Genomic DNA, 14,945 nt, shown 5'->3' with positions numbered 1-14,945 from the left:
AAATATACAAAGGTTTACATATAGACTATAGAGTATAGACCTCATGTATTCAATATAGATCAACACTGATCCCCTGAAGGTCACCTCTGCACAAATTCTAGTTCTTTTGCGTTTCTCCAAAACCCTCCTACTTCTGTCCAATCCCCCATGTATGTTCTTATCACTCCCATGCAAATTCCCAAGGACTCCTCTTTTTTTTAGGGCAGTGGGGTGGGTATCCACATGTATGAGTTAACATATATATTACACCTAAAGAATAATATACTCTTACCAACAAAGAAGAAGAAGAACAAGATTGAGTATGCCTATTGCAAGGAATAGATGCCTCGAGTGAATGCCTATTGTAAGGAATGTAGATTGAGTATGATACTGAACACAAGATCATCCATTCTCAAAAGGTCACCTCCCCTGAAAATCCTTTTGTTAAAATGAATAACTTGAGAATTATTGGAACACTAATGTTACCGTCATGAATACATCTTTTCGTGAGTAATGTACAATTCACCTAAAAAGGAAGGGTTGCTCTGGAACAATTTACAAACCTTACGAGCATTTCCTTTTAAAAAAATAATCCTAGAGCTTCCTGTCTGATTACCTGAGCATGTCTCTCATGTCTGAGTGTGCTGCTCAATGAGGGTGATATGCTGAAGGTGTTTCTATTACTGTAACGCATGATGGGTAGCTGAGAGGCAATGGCCTGTCTGGAATTGAGGGAACCTCAATGTCTCCTTCCAGCATCCTCAATGCATCCAAGATGGTGGGCCTTGGAGCCACCCGTACATGAGAACAGAGAATCCCAACCAGCACAAATCTCTCCATGATTGCCATTGGATTGGGATTTGCAGCATCCCCATCTTTCAGCAGCGAACCATCCAAAGCTTCTTCTATTCTTCCTGATTTCACCAGTGTCCACGCCCACTCTGTAATCAGGAATGACCTTGGTGAGCCTGAGGATGACAAGTCCAGCGCTTTCCTCCCACACATTATCTCCAATATAACCACACCAAAGCTATAAACATCACTCTTCTCTGTTAACTGGCCGTAGAGCGCATACTCCGGTGCCAAGTAGCCATGTGTGCCGGCAACTCTGGTGGTGAGATGAGACTGCCCTTCTCTACTTTGCTTGGCCAGCCCAAAGTCTGCCACTCTTGCCTTCATATCTGCATCCAACAGTATATTGGTGGCCTTAATATCTCTGTGATATATTGCAGGCTTCACTCCATAGTGAAGATAGGCAAGCCCCTTAGCCACATCCAAGATTATACTCTTCCTTTGAGGCCAAGATAGAGACTGCTTCTTCATCATTCTACCAAAGAGATAATCTTCAAGGTTCCCGTTTGGCATGAACTCATAGACCAAGTACCTCTGTTTGCCTCTCTCTACATCATCCTCTTCTGTAACACAGCAGCCTCTGAGGGGGACTAGATTCCTGTGCTTCAGATTGCTGATGAGTTCAAGTTCATAGCAGAACTCTGTATCCCCTTGAATATCTGATTCTGTGATCTGTTTCACAGCAACTGCAGTTCCATCTGATAAGGTCCCTTTGTACACAACTCCAAACCCACCTCTCCCAATCAAGTTCTTCTGTGAGAAATTATTTGTAGCCTTATCAAGCTCATCAATCTTGAACCAGATTGAGACATTATTGGGTCTTAACCGAGGCTTCGACCCCTGCAGCTCCTCTACATCAAACTCATCACCAGAATCTCCTTTCCTGAACCTATTCCACCAGATATAGAAACCAAACAAACACGACATAAGCAGCACAGCCACACCAGCACCAGTTAAGGCATACACAAGAGTCGAGTGGTTCTCGCTGCTTCCATCCATGGCAGAACCAATTGGTAGCCCAAAAATACAGGACGCAGTGCCGGTGTTCTCAGGTCCGAATTCATTGACGATTCCACCGGCGTAGAGAATTGTGAAGTACCAGCAATCAGTGGCATGAGATGTATTACCATCAATAGCAATTAAACTGGCTTGAACCTTAAACCCGGCAGTGACACAGGCATCACAAGAAGTACCAGAGAGATCAGAATGACATCCAAAGTCCAGAGGTGTAGTGGGTCCGAGCTTGTTGATCCAATCTTGCTTGGTTTCGATTCCTGCACAGACATGAGGAGCGATGACGAAGCGTTCAGAGTTGCCGAAGCAGGAGGAAGCAAGGTCTGAAGGGAGAGAGAGGGAATCCAGCTTGGATTGGAAGTCATGGAGGCAAGCTATAGAGGTGTCGAGGTCAGGGAGCTGGAAGAGTGAAGTGTCTTTGAGGCGCTGAGCAAAAGCAATTCCATAAACGCTGAGAAGGGTTTGGCAGCAATGGTTGCCGTTTAGGTCGTAGTTCTTGCAGGCTGAGTAGTCCCACGGCATCGTCTGTATATAGCCCAATTCCATTGGACATGAAGAGATGTTGTTGGAAGCAACTGAGACTGAATTTGCAGCTCCAATTGAGAGAAACAGAACTACTTCTAAGAACAAGAAATCATATTGAAGCTTCATCTCTGTTGCTCCCTCAAAATCTCTCTCTCTCTCTCTCTCTCGTGTATGGGATTTGGAGAGTAATCTCACTGGTTTCAGTCTTATCAAACTATATATATCAAGAAACCTAAAATTTTGCCTAGCGACTTTTGTTTTTCAAAGATGGATGATGCAAGGAACATGGGAGATCAGACGAATTTTCAAGGAATGGAGAAAGGGCACAACGACTGATAAGGACTGACACGAAAAACAAAGCAGTTTTCTTTCTTAACTGTTTCATGACTTTCATCGTTGCTTCTGGCTTCTTTCCTCGCTCTGTAAGGAGGAGTCGTAGAGATGGTGGAGTTCGATATTTCAATATCAAACTTCCAGGAAAGAGGAGAGCGACTTGGACTAGAAAGGAAGACAACCTAAAAAATAGCTTGCTTATGAGCAAAGCATCAAGCATGACATCCCATCTTAGAGAGCAAAAGGTCTTTTGCACGGCTCATATTGCCACGTGAAGGATGACGTGGTTATTCTGACCAATAGGTGGATAGGACAAAATATAAATAACCCATTACATAGTCTGGTTCATTTTGGTACCAACCGCTATAGGGTTTTTAGTATATTATTCCCAAAATACCCTCTCACGCCCATCCTTCAGCCCTATTAATTATGTAATTTATATTACGGTGTCTCTGAATAACACCTCAATAAGTGTATTTAGAATTTGATATCTTCTTTCAATTGCCCTTGTCTTAATCTCAGGTTTTTAAAATAAGGATATAAAAGAAGTTGAAAGTGATATTATTTTACTATTATCAAAAGGTGTTATTGTCATGTACATTTTTCGAATACACATATGAAATGACACTATTACTGTCATTGAGAAAAAATTGTGTTGTTTACAAAAAAGATAAAAAAATAAGATTATTAATTATTTGACATCTTGAAGGGTGTTAATAAGAAAATCCATTCATATTATATACATCTCTTTCACCAAAAATTGTAATATATATTATATGGCATTGTCATGTGCGCAGTTCGTGTGCAGCAAGCTAGTGGGCATCACCGATTGGGCGTGGAGAGCAAGAAGAGGTATCATACAGGATGGATATAAGGGAGGCTGGGGAGTCATTTCAAAAGGGGAAAGAGAGAGATACATCAATCGCCATCTTGCGGTATACCAATACGTGTTATGTCTAGTCTTTTCCGATATTACTCTCACACCTACATGCTCTTACATGTTATATATATTATAGTATTACACAATCTCTTATTTTGTTTACCAAACAAAAAAACACAATCTCTTATTTATTATATTATTGTATATACTCACTTATATAATCGATTTAAAGTATAAAAATTGTTATTGAACTGTTTATTAAAATGTTTTTTTTTTTAAAATTAAAACCAAACTATTTAATAAACGTTTGCCGAGTAGTGACCTTGGAATCTATCAATTCGGCTCAATTGGACCTCCCATGTGACCAGTGTTTCAGGAAGTGGAACATATTAGCCGATCTAAATCAGTATCATGTTGGTCTTGGTATTATACTATTATAGGGCAAAAATGTCCAATAGTGATCTTGAATGATAAGTTTTAATCTTACCCTTACTCTGCTCTCTATCATAATTAACAATCCTCTTCCATAATTACCTAGAAAGTCAAAATGGAAAATTTTTTAAAAGACAAAAAAGATTATGATAGCATCTCATTTTCAATGTGATTATGATTTAGAGAGCAAATGCTTTATTTTAAACAAAATAATTATTACGTAAATTACGTTATATTAAACAAATCATTCTGGCTGTCAGACTGTGGATTGAAGTGAGATTTGGGGAATCTTCAGGTTGGTGTTGGTGATAAAAAGTCAACCGATATCGATCGATGGTACATGTATTTTTAAATGCCTTTTTGCAGTTTTTTGTTGGAAAGTTTCGCTGGATACTTTCTTATGGGAGTTTTATGTTTTCGTTTTTTTCTTTCACATTGCAGTACTACTAGGATGTTCTTAACCAAAATGAATGTCAGATTTAATGTTCATCGTTACTATGGCAAATTTGGAAGTCTTGAAGCAAGATGCTCTTTAATTTTGAGCAATTAAATCTTCATTCGACTATTTCAGCTTTTATGCATACGATTGAAGATAATAGAATATGTATGTTTAGTCTTATTTCTAATGGTTTATTTTTGGAAGACAGCTTTCCTATTTTTTCATGTTCATACACCCCTAATGGTCCTAATTTTGTTAAGACTCTACAGTCACTTTTATAGATGGAGCTTGATTTTCTTCATCAAATAAAGGGGCGAGAGGAGCTATTCTATTCGATCAGGATTTGCGCTTCCTTGGTGCCATTGTAAAGTTGGCTGGAGCTTCTCTGCTGCTGTTCAGAAAACTATAAGGGAATTAAATATACTCTCTTTTTTGCCCGCACTTTAGAGATCAAGTGTATCAGGATTTTTTTAGAATATTTAGGTGCTATCAAGGCTTTGATAGTGCCTCCTCGGGCACGGATTGGGTAACAGTAACAATTATTGAAGATATGTGGGTTTTGGTTTTTTTTTAGATCCTCAAATCGAGAAGCTCACTTCTTGGCTTCAGACTCTTTGAAATTTCGGTCATCAAAAACCTGGTGACTCTTTACCTAGAAAAATATCACCTCAATTTGCTTGCTCCGGACAGTGTATTCGGGCAGGGGGTAGGGTGATCATTTCCAACCCCTATTACATGGAATTGAGGAAATTGAGGGACTAACAAATTGAGGGGATAAAGATTCCTCTTTACCCCAAATAATATATAAATTGCACCTAAAGTCTCTAATGTTTGAAAACAATTTAACTGAGATATCCTCACTTTTTTGAAACTGTGGTTAAGACCCCTAAATTTTGTGGAAACTAGAAACTCCTCAAATAAAAGGTCATGAGTTCAAACCACCTTAGCGTCTATCTCCATCCCCTATTCCCCCCCTCCTCCCCCTACCTCTAATACAAGCTCTTAATCCAGAAAAAAAAAAAAAAAAAAAAAAAGATTCTAAATTTCTTGAATATGACAATTTGACAACCGAAAGAGCCCTCTTCACTAAATAGACCCCCACCTAAATGAAACAGTAAAGGCTTAATAAACATGTTCATACCGTTATAAAATGATCAAATTGCCCTTGATGACAAAATGGGTATTTCACAGATCCATAGTAGACAAGAGGGAAAACTCCATTCTTGTATTTCCTCTTTTGATTGTTTTTTATATTAATAAAATCCTAAGGACCAGCCCCAATCCTAGAGAATTTTCCAATAAAAGGAAAACTCCATTGAGAAAGGCGGTGTGACGGTGTCGGCGTTGTTGTGCCAATAATATCCACAATTATGAGTGGTGGTTATACGTCTGGGTGGATCTAAACTCGTATTGCACCTCTGGGGTAACCCCCACAACTATGATGGGCCAAAAAATAGCCCACCCTACAGAAACAAAACCCACTAGGAATACAAATCCTCAACATTGGCCATTGGGTGCTAAAAGTCAAATATGAGAGTCAAATGCTTGGAAGATCAAATGGAGTTAGAGAAAAGCTACCCATTTTAACTAACAAGAGTTACATTGTCATCACAAGGAAACTTCATTCTGGTAGGCGGTCAAAGTCACATTCGAAATCCACCTGGCATGTTGGTGGTGGAGTTTTTTTCGCATTGGGGTGGTGAGTAGGTTGGGCGAGGCTTTGGACATAACCCAAGCTCAACCCGGGGCTTTAAATAGTCCAACCCAAGCCCAACCCACATCTCAGCCCATGTTGAGTCAGGATCATGTGGGTTTCTTGAGTTTGTAGCTTTATGGTACAATAAAAATTCAACTTTATTCAAGAATTTGTATGCTCAAAACAAACAGGGAAAGTATCTCTTGAAAGTGGAGAAAAAAGTACAAGGGAATTTTTTTTCTTAATGTTTGACTGGCTCTAGCATTGTCTGGAAAGTATTGTAAACTCGTTATTATTAAAGTGAAAGTTTTTTCTTAGACAAGGTCGTTTGGTTTTTCTTTTTCACATTGGAATGGTTTTTTCATATAAAATTGATGTACCTTTTAGAACTTGGGTTGATTTGTTTCAATGTATTATTATTTTGCTCATACTTAGTTATCTTTGTATATCTCCACTAAATTGCGTACACGTGGAAAATGGATTGTTTTTTCCAACATTTTGTATGGTCTAAACTCTTGTAATGATTGATAATTTTATTTTTTCTTCTAATGCATGCAATTTTCCTTTGTTCTTATAATTCCTTTAGTCTATGTCATGTTTCTTGGTTGTATTAGGGTTAAGATTTATCATAATATATATAGGGTTTATTTTTTATTCATATTTATACATGATTTTCAAGGTTAGATCTTAGTAGAGAAATCCAGCATATGATAAGGGTTAATACTGGTTTCATTTTGTCTTTAATGCATATTATTTATGGAAAAAAGAAGTTTGTTAAGCCATGTGGCACCTGAGCCAATGCAAGGGCCAATGGGAGCGTGTGTGCAAGCATCCAACAAAGGCAGGCTCACGAGGGCAGGGTGGTTATTTCATCCTCCCTGTGTCTAGGAGCAGAGGCCACACAACCTGGCAGTAATCCCCCATCCATTATTTATATATATATATACATATATATATATATATATATATATATATATATATATATATATATATATTTTGTAAAAATCTATTATTTATAGTTTACTAACTTCGTTTTTTAGCCGAGTGCAAAGGTAAATCTAAGTCTGTTCTTTCAATTTTCTAATCTTTAATTCATCATATGTTTAACTTTATATTCATGTTTAATTCTGATGTGATGTATTTTATCTAATAAAAATATCAAATAACAAAATAGGTCAATTTAATCAAGTGGATCAAGGTGCCTAACATCTTCCTTGTTCACTACCTGATGTGTATCCATTCTCTTAGATTCGACTAGTTTCCATTGGAATCATACATGGATCGAACTCTAATCTAGATGACGACTCTTAATAGTATTTTTTTTTTCTGCCAAGAAAATGATATTTCCCTTTCTTTCAAGGACTTGAGATGAAAAACAGACGTCCTCAAAAGAAGGTGGAGAAAATACCTTCACTTATTCTTTTGACAGGGAAAATACCGTTGCACCACAACCCAAATTAAAAAAAAAACAGAAAATATAATATTTTCTCTCTCCCTACTCACATTCACTCATAATAATATGAGAGAGAGAAACACCCTCACGGAAGATTCTGATGAATCTTTATCGTCTCCATTTATCTGTCTTTCTATTTCCTCCATTTCATCCTATAAGGGTAGAAATGATCACCCTCCTCCCCCCCCCCCCCTCCCTCCCCACCTATTTGATGAAATGGAGTAAATGAAAAGGCAGATAAATGGAGAAGATAATTTTTCGGATTCTAATCCTCAATGACTAGCAGCCAAGCCACAGTTTGACCACCTCGTACAGACAAAAGTGAAATGATCGTCCCACCCGCTGCCGTAGAGGAACCAAATACCACCCCCCCCCCCCCTACCAAAAATCTTGGGAGAAGATCCAAAAACGTAGTGTGTACAACTCATGGTTTGGTTGCTTTTCCACCGCGAATCTTTCCTCCCCCATTTAAAATAGTTGAAGAAGTAGAGAATGAATCATTTTCGAATCTCCACTACCGCCTCCTTATGTGGGCCTGACTGAGTGGGAGGAGTATTCCAGCATTAATGAGCATAAGATCTTGGATTTTTCTGCCCTCCTAGAGTAGAAAAACCCTCTTATATGCTGAAAATCCTTTCTGCTTATCTGTCCTTTATAACCAGACATTGCCTCAATATACGTCCACAAACCATGAACCCTTTTTAGGGAATCTCCTAATGATCAAATTAAGTGCTTAATCATCAATCCACATGCTAGTTTATTCTATACTCTATGTGCTAAAAGTCTGAAAATCCTTTTAGCTAACGTGTGCTTGAAAACTTTCTTTTATACTAATAATTAAATGGGTAATCAATCGTTCTTTGGGCATGTGGCCCCTGCACAAGCACAGGAAGTTATATAAGGGTATCAATATGAATTAGATTTTTTATTGAATCCTAGGTTTAACATATGACTTATGAAGGTGTTTACACTCTATTTTCGGTTTATTTTGGTCAATAGACAAATAGATTGAAATCTATTTATGCCAAGACTGACTTATTAGTAAGTGACTGAAAACAGTCAAAAACAGTCAGATCGAAAATGATCAATGATCGAAAACGATCAGAAAAAACGATCAATGATAAAAAACGGTCAGTCAATAAACGGTCAATGACCGAAAACGATCAATCGGTTAGAAAATGGTCATTGACCATCGATCGATCAGTAAGGTGGTTACAACCAATTCTCAAAGAAGTGGGTAGTTGTGAAACTACCTAGTATGCCATAAAATGGGTTCCTTTGAATTTGAAAAAAAACCCAAAGTGGGAAGGTGGCGAAGGAGGTTATGTGCAGTTATGTAACCACCTAAAGAGTTCAAATTCAAATTCAAAATGCGAAATGGAAGTTGCGGTAACTACCCACAACTCAAGATTCTACAAGTTTAGTCTATATATAAGATTTTCATATTTTACTTAGAGGGGGATCAACATCTGGAAGAGGCATCATGTTCTACACATCAGCAGGCTACTTGACATCATATTGACATCTGTAGACCAGAAACGAAGACATCATATTATAGCATCAGTAGGCCAAGGCAACCGTGTGATCTACCAACATCTGTAGGCCAGGGCATCATGTTATCAACATCTGTAGGTTTGAAACACTGGGCATCATGTTCAATATCAGCAGGTCATTAGCATCATGTTATCAAGCAGGTCAGGAATGGAATGTTGATCTACTGTTTTCTTTTGTTATATCTTTTTATTTTTTTTTTCTTTTCTAAATCAATATCAATATCTTTCTATCTTCCTCTTCTTGACATTGCAATCTTTGCATTTGTTTTGAAAAGTCCTTGGATTACCAAGACACTGGTAGAACCCACTCTTTGATTCCATTCACTTTATGGAATAGTTTTCTCATCCAACAATGGTCTCCAGATCGGAGAAATTTGGGGGAAACAGAAGGCTCCACTCGTAAGGCATAAAAATATATCTATATTTCCTCCTCCAATATTTCCTCCTCCAAATGTTTCTGAAGAGATCGCTTTGCCTATTTATACCAGATTCATAATAGCGGTCTTGGATCGGTGGATTCGCCCAGATTGGAACTGTATCGGCCGATATCAAACCTAATCCTTGACTGATCCAATACTGATCCATTGGTACAATTCAAAGGTAAAAACATTTAAAAAAAATGAATTTTATTGCTAAAAAATGGCAAATCCGTCGCCCATTTCAGGGCTATCCCCAGACCGATCCTGATACTAATCCAAAAAGCGATCCCAATATTATGAACCATTATTTATACCCGAGCTTGTAAAAATTATGATATTTGGATGGACTAATAATGTACAATTGATTGGAAATTTTCAATTATGTCTGATGAGGGTGAAACAGGGTCAGATTTTTTAAAACCCTAGCCCAACCTTGAGTCGTCTTAGCTCAACCCAAGCCCAACCTGACCCTAGTCGGGCTAAGATATCTAAGCCCAGGCCCAACCTTGCCAAGCTCAGCCCAACCCAACCCAATCCGACCTTGATTGACCTTGATCGAACCGGGCTGGGTCGGGTTGGCCCTAATTGACCCTGATTTTGCTAAGGGTTGGGTTGACTCTCATTTTTGCAAAGGCCTAGTTGACCTTGACTTGCCCTAATTTTGTACATTTACGTTGTCCTATGCATTTAAAAAGTGAGACACATGTGATTAGTTACTGGTTTGTTTCATACTCAATTAACTATTATAATTTTTTTGGGGTTAAAAAACTTAGTCCAATCTTAAAATTGTAAATATTTTTCGTACAATAGATAATTAGCCTTTTTTGATAAACCAATAGATAATTAGATACTAAACAAAAATTGTAAAATATAAACAGTAGATTGTAAAGCATAACTTAATACAGGATCGGGTTAGGCTGAGCTTAATCCGAAGCCTCGACCCTGGCCTAACCCAACCCTGACTCAGGGCCTAAAAATTTAAACCCTAATTTGCCGTCAAAGTTGAAAAATCCAGCCCAAATCCTATTCAGGCTCGAACCGACGGGACCAAACTTATATTCCTATATGATGTTTTTGAGGTCAAAATTAAAGGACCGAGGTTCACCGATCCGTCCCTCCACTGGAGCTGGCTAGGACAATCTTTTTAGGGTATTCCGTTCCTCCACGAAATTGTCGGGTCAAACCTGCTTGTGAAGCACTTGGCAGAAATTCAAGGTAACTAGCTATTTCGTAAGAATCAATTCCACACTGCAATCTAATCATGAGAATTCAGGGGAAAACGTTTAGTCTGCTACTCTGCTGACTCTGAGAAAAAAACTTAATAATAACAATGTCTGATGGTATCAAGTGGCTGTAGTTTAGTGGTGAGAATTCCACGTTGTGGCCGTGGAGACCTGGGCTCGAATCCCAGCAGCCACAATTTTTATTCAACCCAAAAAAAAAAATGTCCGAAAGGTAACATTTTGCATAGAAAAAAAATCAAAGAGGACCTCCCCGTAAACTTTTGGTCCGATGGATTCGGCCTTCTTCGCTGAGAAGAGTTGGCGGAAGTGTATCTGAGGTTACTCGGGGATGAGCCCATTGGGCTTTACTACCTAGACAGGATTTTTTTTTTTGAATTAGTTGATGCAACTTATTCACCTCACCAACACCACGCTGTACATTTCAATATTTAAGTAATGGAAAAAAGATCTCTAGTTACTTGGTGGTGTTTCCTACACTCTCCAATGAGTAAGTACACTTGGGTATCTACCTAGGGGGCAGAGACGTCAACTCACGATGCCTTGTGAGAGGGGATAGGAAACACCACCAAGTAGAGATCTCTTGCCCATAAATAATATATAGCTATCTTTCTTCATAAAAAAAACCCACATGGTGAGTGTCAATGAAGTGGAATCTCCACGTATCCCATCTGACAAAGGGGTCAAAGACCCAAACAGGGTTAGATGGGTGGAAATTCCAATTCATTGGCCCTCCACCATGTGGGGTGGCACCTCACGCGAGTAGAAGATCCAGACTACAGAGCGTGAGGAGGTGAGTGGAAGTCGTGACTCTCGTGTGTGAAAGGAAGTCAACTCCAGGAGCAATGGGTGCACAAGTAGAGAGGTAGTCGTAGGAGAAGTACCACTAGCGAGGTGTCCTTTAAACTAATGATATGGGTAAAATTAAAAAGGGAAAATGTTCTCTGTGAGGGTTGGGGGGGGGCAGTGGCGTAGGCCAAGCCCAAACACAGTGGGGGGTAAAATGACCACCCCACCTCCATGAAAGGCGAAAGTCCCCCTGAGATGCCAACGCACACACTCTCATTGGCTGCTGCATGCACGTGCCCCCTGTGCTTCCCCACAAAGAACACTCCCCATATGGAAAAAGGTACCCCCAAAGTTTCTAAAACCTAGGGTACTCTATAGTTTCTCTAATCGTTAGAACCCGACTAAAGTTTACCCCCCCTCCCCCCAAGGAGGTTTTGGTTATGGGCACATACAGTTCTAATGGTCATTATTTAACCCATAGAGTCTAGTATGATAGACTATTAGAATTAGTTTTCAAACCGAGAAAAATGAAAAAACACTTTAAGAAAAGGGTTCCCCATGTTGTCAATGTGAGGATGAATCTGCATACCACATCAATGAGTATCTAAAAATTCACATGAGAGAAAAAACATGGACTGCATCTTGATAATCTTTTCTCCTAAACTTTAAAACCAAAGTGAGGGAAAAAAAAATCAGGTTTAGCCATGAAAAAGTCTATAGAAAAGGAAAATATATATATATATATTTTTTTTGGTAAGATATAGAAAAGAAAAATATAAAAAATTCAAAATTACTTGATCACATCACAGGTGGGTCCAACACCAACATGTGTCTTGCACCTATAAGGTGACCCCGACTACTAGGGTGGGCCTTGGTAGGTTGTATGGGTCCGTAAAAGACAGTCTGTGGGCCACATTAATTAGTAATGTCCCACCTTTTTTCTACTTAAAGTAGGTTGATGGCCCCCCAGAACACACCATTTCTCACACAAGGAAGGCCGGAGAGAGGGTTTTGAATATGCTTGCTATGGAGTCTAAGTAAAGGTTTCCTTCTTCAATTAAGCAACAAAGACACAACATAGATTCTAAAACGTACTTAGCTAAGGAACGAAACATATACAATATCCCTAGCCTCATCAACTTCATTTAATCACTTTAATGTTGTTCTATGCTCTGAATTTTTTGTTTCTGTTTTCAAGTCCACTTTTGGTTCTCTTGGTTAGAAAAGGATTTGGAGCCAAATTTCAAAACAAAAGAAGAAAAATGGATATGAAACAGAAAAGTTTTCTTATGGTCACCATTACACCCTCAATGGAGCTCCAAAAAAATAAAAAATAAAAACCTAAAATATGTCTAATAGAATCTCCACCTTTGTAATCATAGGAATAATGCATCAGTCACAAGCTTCGATATCACTCCAACACAATTATACGGAAGTACAGAGATTAAAACTCACCCTAAAACTTTTATTTTTTTGTAAACATGTCGAATGACACATTTACCTCTATTATTAACACATGCTCATTAAAGTGGAACATATAATATACTTGAAATTGATTTCAATTTCAATATTGAAACAATTCTTCAGCTTTTTCATTATTTCATATGAAATTGATTTCAACTTCTCATAAATATGGTGAAAGAATCATATCAAACACCATATTCCATTGTTCGACTGTTTAGGTTTGACAGAAGATCATAGAGTCTAAACTGCTTGGTATATGGTAGGTTGTGATTTTAGATTGATTTCTACGTCTTTTTTAGAAATAGAAGAAATATTATTCTTGGTTGTCTTCATATTGGTCTATTCAGTAGCCTCTTATTCAATGGGTATTATTAGCTCATTAATAATGGATGGTAATACTTTGCTTTAGTTTTTCTTATTGTCCAATGATATTTTATCCAAAAATTATATGGTTTAAAAATTTCTTTAGTTTAATTTAATAGATCATGAATTAAGAATGGGAGCTTGGCATGCCCTCATCAAAAAATTGAATAGCAAGCTTTAATACTTGCTATGTGGCAGTTCAAGTGGGGTGAAAATTTGTATATAGGTGACCCCTGGGTCTTTTGTTTATCCGTTAAGTTTCAATCCAAACTGAGTTTGCCAACTGAAAAAACAAGGATTGAAAAATAAAGGACTAACAGCTAGAATCTACAATTTGATGCATAGACATGCACATAGGGACATGTGTAAATATGAGATAATACATATTGAATATTGATTTGAAATTTGACATGTGAATAATCCACATCATTTTTTTTAAACATTAAACTATCCGATTTTTCAAATCACCCTTCCATTTGACAAAAAAAGAATAAAAAAAAACCATGTTGATCTACTTCTGGGTGAAGGCATGATATAAAATATATTTCATAATAAATTTTAGTCGTTTTGAATTTTGAAAACACCAGTTTTTTTTCCAGATAATTTTGTAAATATATTTTAAGAGATACTTGATAAGTGATTAAGAATTAAGTAAAACCTATTAGTTAAATCTTTTTTTTTTTTTAACTACTAATCCATATTCCATAAATAACTTCATAAGACATGCACGGGCTTTATTTGTATATATAACTAATGGTTGAATTGCCACAAACTAATTTTAACTACTTAAAATATAACAATTAAAGAAAATCCTTCTTACATTTGATAAAAAACAAATTCAACTATTAGAATGTAGTATTCAAATAATTTTTGTTGGCGTTCCTATATCCCTGTACTTGAAATGATAGGCAATACAAAATTGGTATTTATTAATATTATAGAATTAAATTAGGAAACTTGTTAACTAGAAGAAGAGTATACTTAATATCAATAATCCAGTTGTATACTTATATACAAAGATAAAAAGAAATATGAGAAAGGAGTTATAACCATCTAACGTCGTGGATCATCTCATTCATATGAATAACATGTATACCAAATTTAGAAATATACTTCATTACTTTATATCGGTTGTAATTTATGTCTAAAAACATCGTTCTCTACTTTACTTTTCCCTTATTGCTCTTGAAGTGCATATTTATTAATATAATAAAGGGAAGCAGTTTTCTATAAAGGAGTGTGGTCTATGCCAGTATTCCCATGTGTCTATCTCTCTCCTCCTTAAAACAAGGGGGCAGAGATGTCTTTTCATATGGGGATGAGAGAGATAGACTCATGAGAGTGTTGGCGTAGGCCACACTTCTCGACAGAGAACTTTTTACCTATGATAAAATAGATAGTAATATGGTATGAGAATGGTCAAGTTAGTCTTGTGAACTCTATTCCCACCTTATACAACATACAAAAGAGATATTACGTGCGTCCATCATTCTCATATTCATAGATTCTATGC

At 37.3% G+C, this 14,945-nt stretch overlaps 1 protein-coding gene and 1 non-coding gene across 2 annotated transcripts; one reads left to right on the top strand and one right to left on the bottom strand.

Moving 5' to 3' along the window:
* Positions 1 to 445: 445 nt before the first annotated feature.
* LOC122668100 (probable receptor-like protein kinase At1g11050) lies at positions 446 to 2,520 on the bottom strand. Its single transcript, XM_043864664.1, has 3 exons — positions 636 to 2,520; positions 573 to 595; positions 446 to 542 (listed from the first exon to the last, which is right to left on the bottom strand). Exons 1-3 carry the CDS (start codon positions 2,494 to 2,496, stop codon positions 468 to 470), a joined length of 1,959 nt encoding a protein of 652 aa, XP_043720599.1. The 5' UTR covers positions 2,497 to 2,520; the 3' UTR covers positions 446 to 467.
* An 8,402-nt stretch (positions 2,521 to 10,922) lies between these two features.
* On the top strand, positions 10,923 to 10,994 carry TRNAH-GUG. Its single transcript has one exon. It is a non-coding gene; the product is annotated as a tRNA-His (tRNA).
* Positions 10,995 to 14,945: the final 3,951 nt, after the last annotated feature.

This window comes from Telopea speciosissima, chromosome 7, assembly GCF_018873765.1.
Source record: "Telopea speciosissima isolate NSW1024214 ecotype Mountain lineage chromosome 7, Tspe_v1, whole genome shotgun sequence".
Classification (NCBI taxonomy): Eukaryota; Viridiplantae; Streptophyta; class Magnoliopsida; order Proteales; family Proteaceae; genus Telopea; species Telopea speciosissima.
The sequence above is the reverse complement of the archived record's forward strand: the minus strand, read 5'-3'. Positions and strand labels throughout refer to the sequence as shown.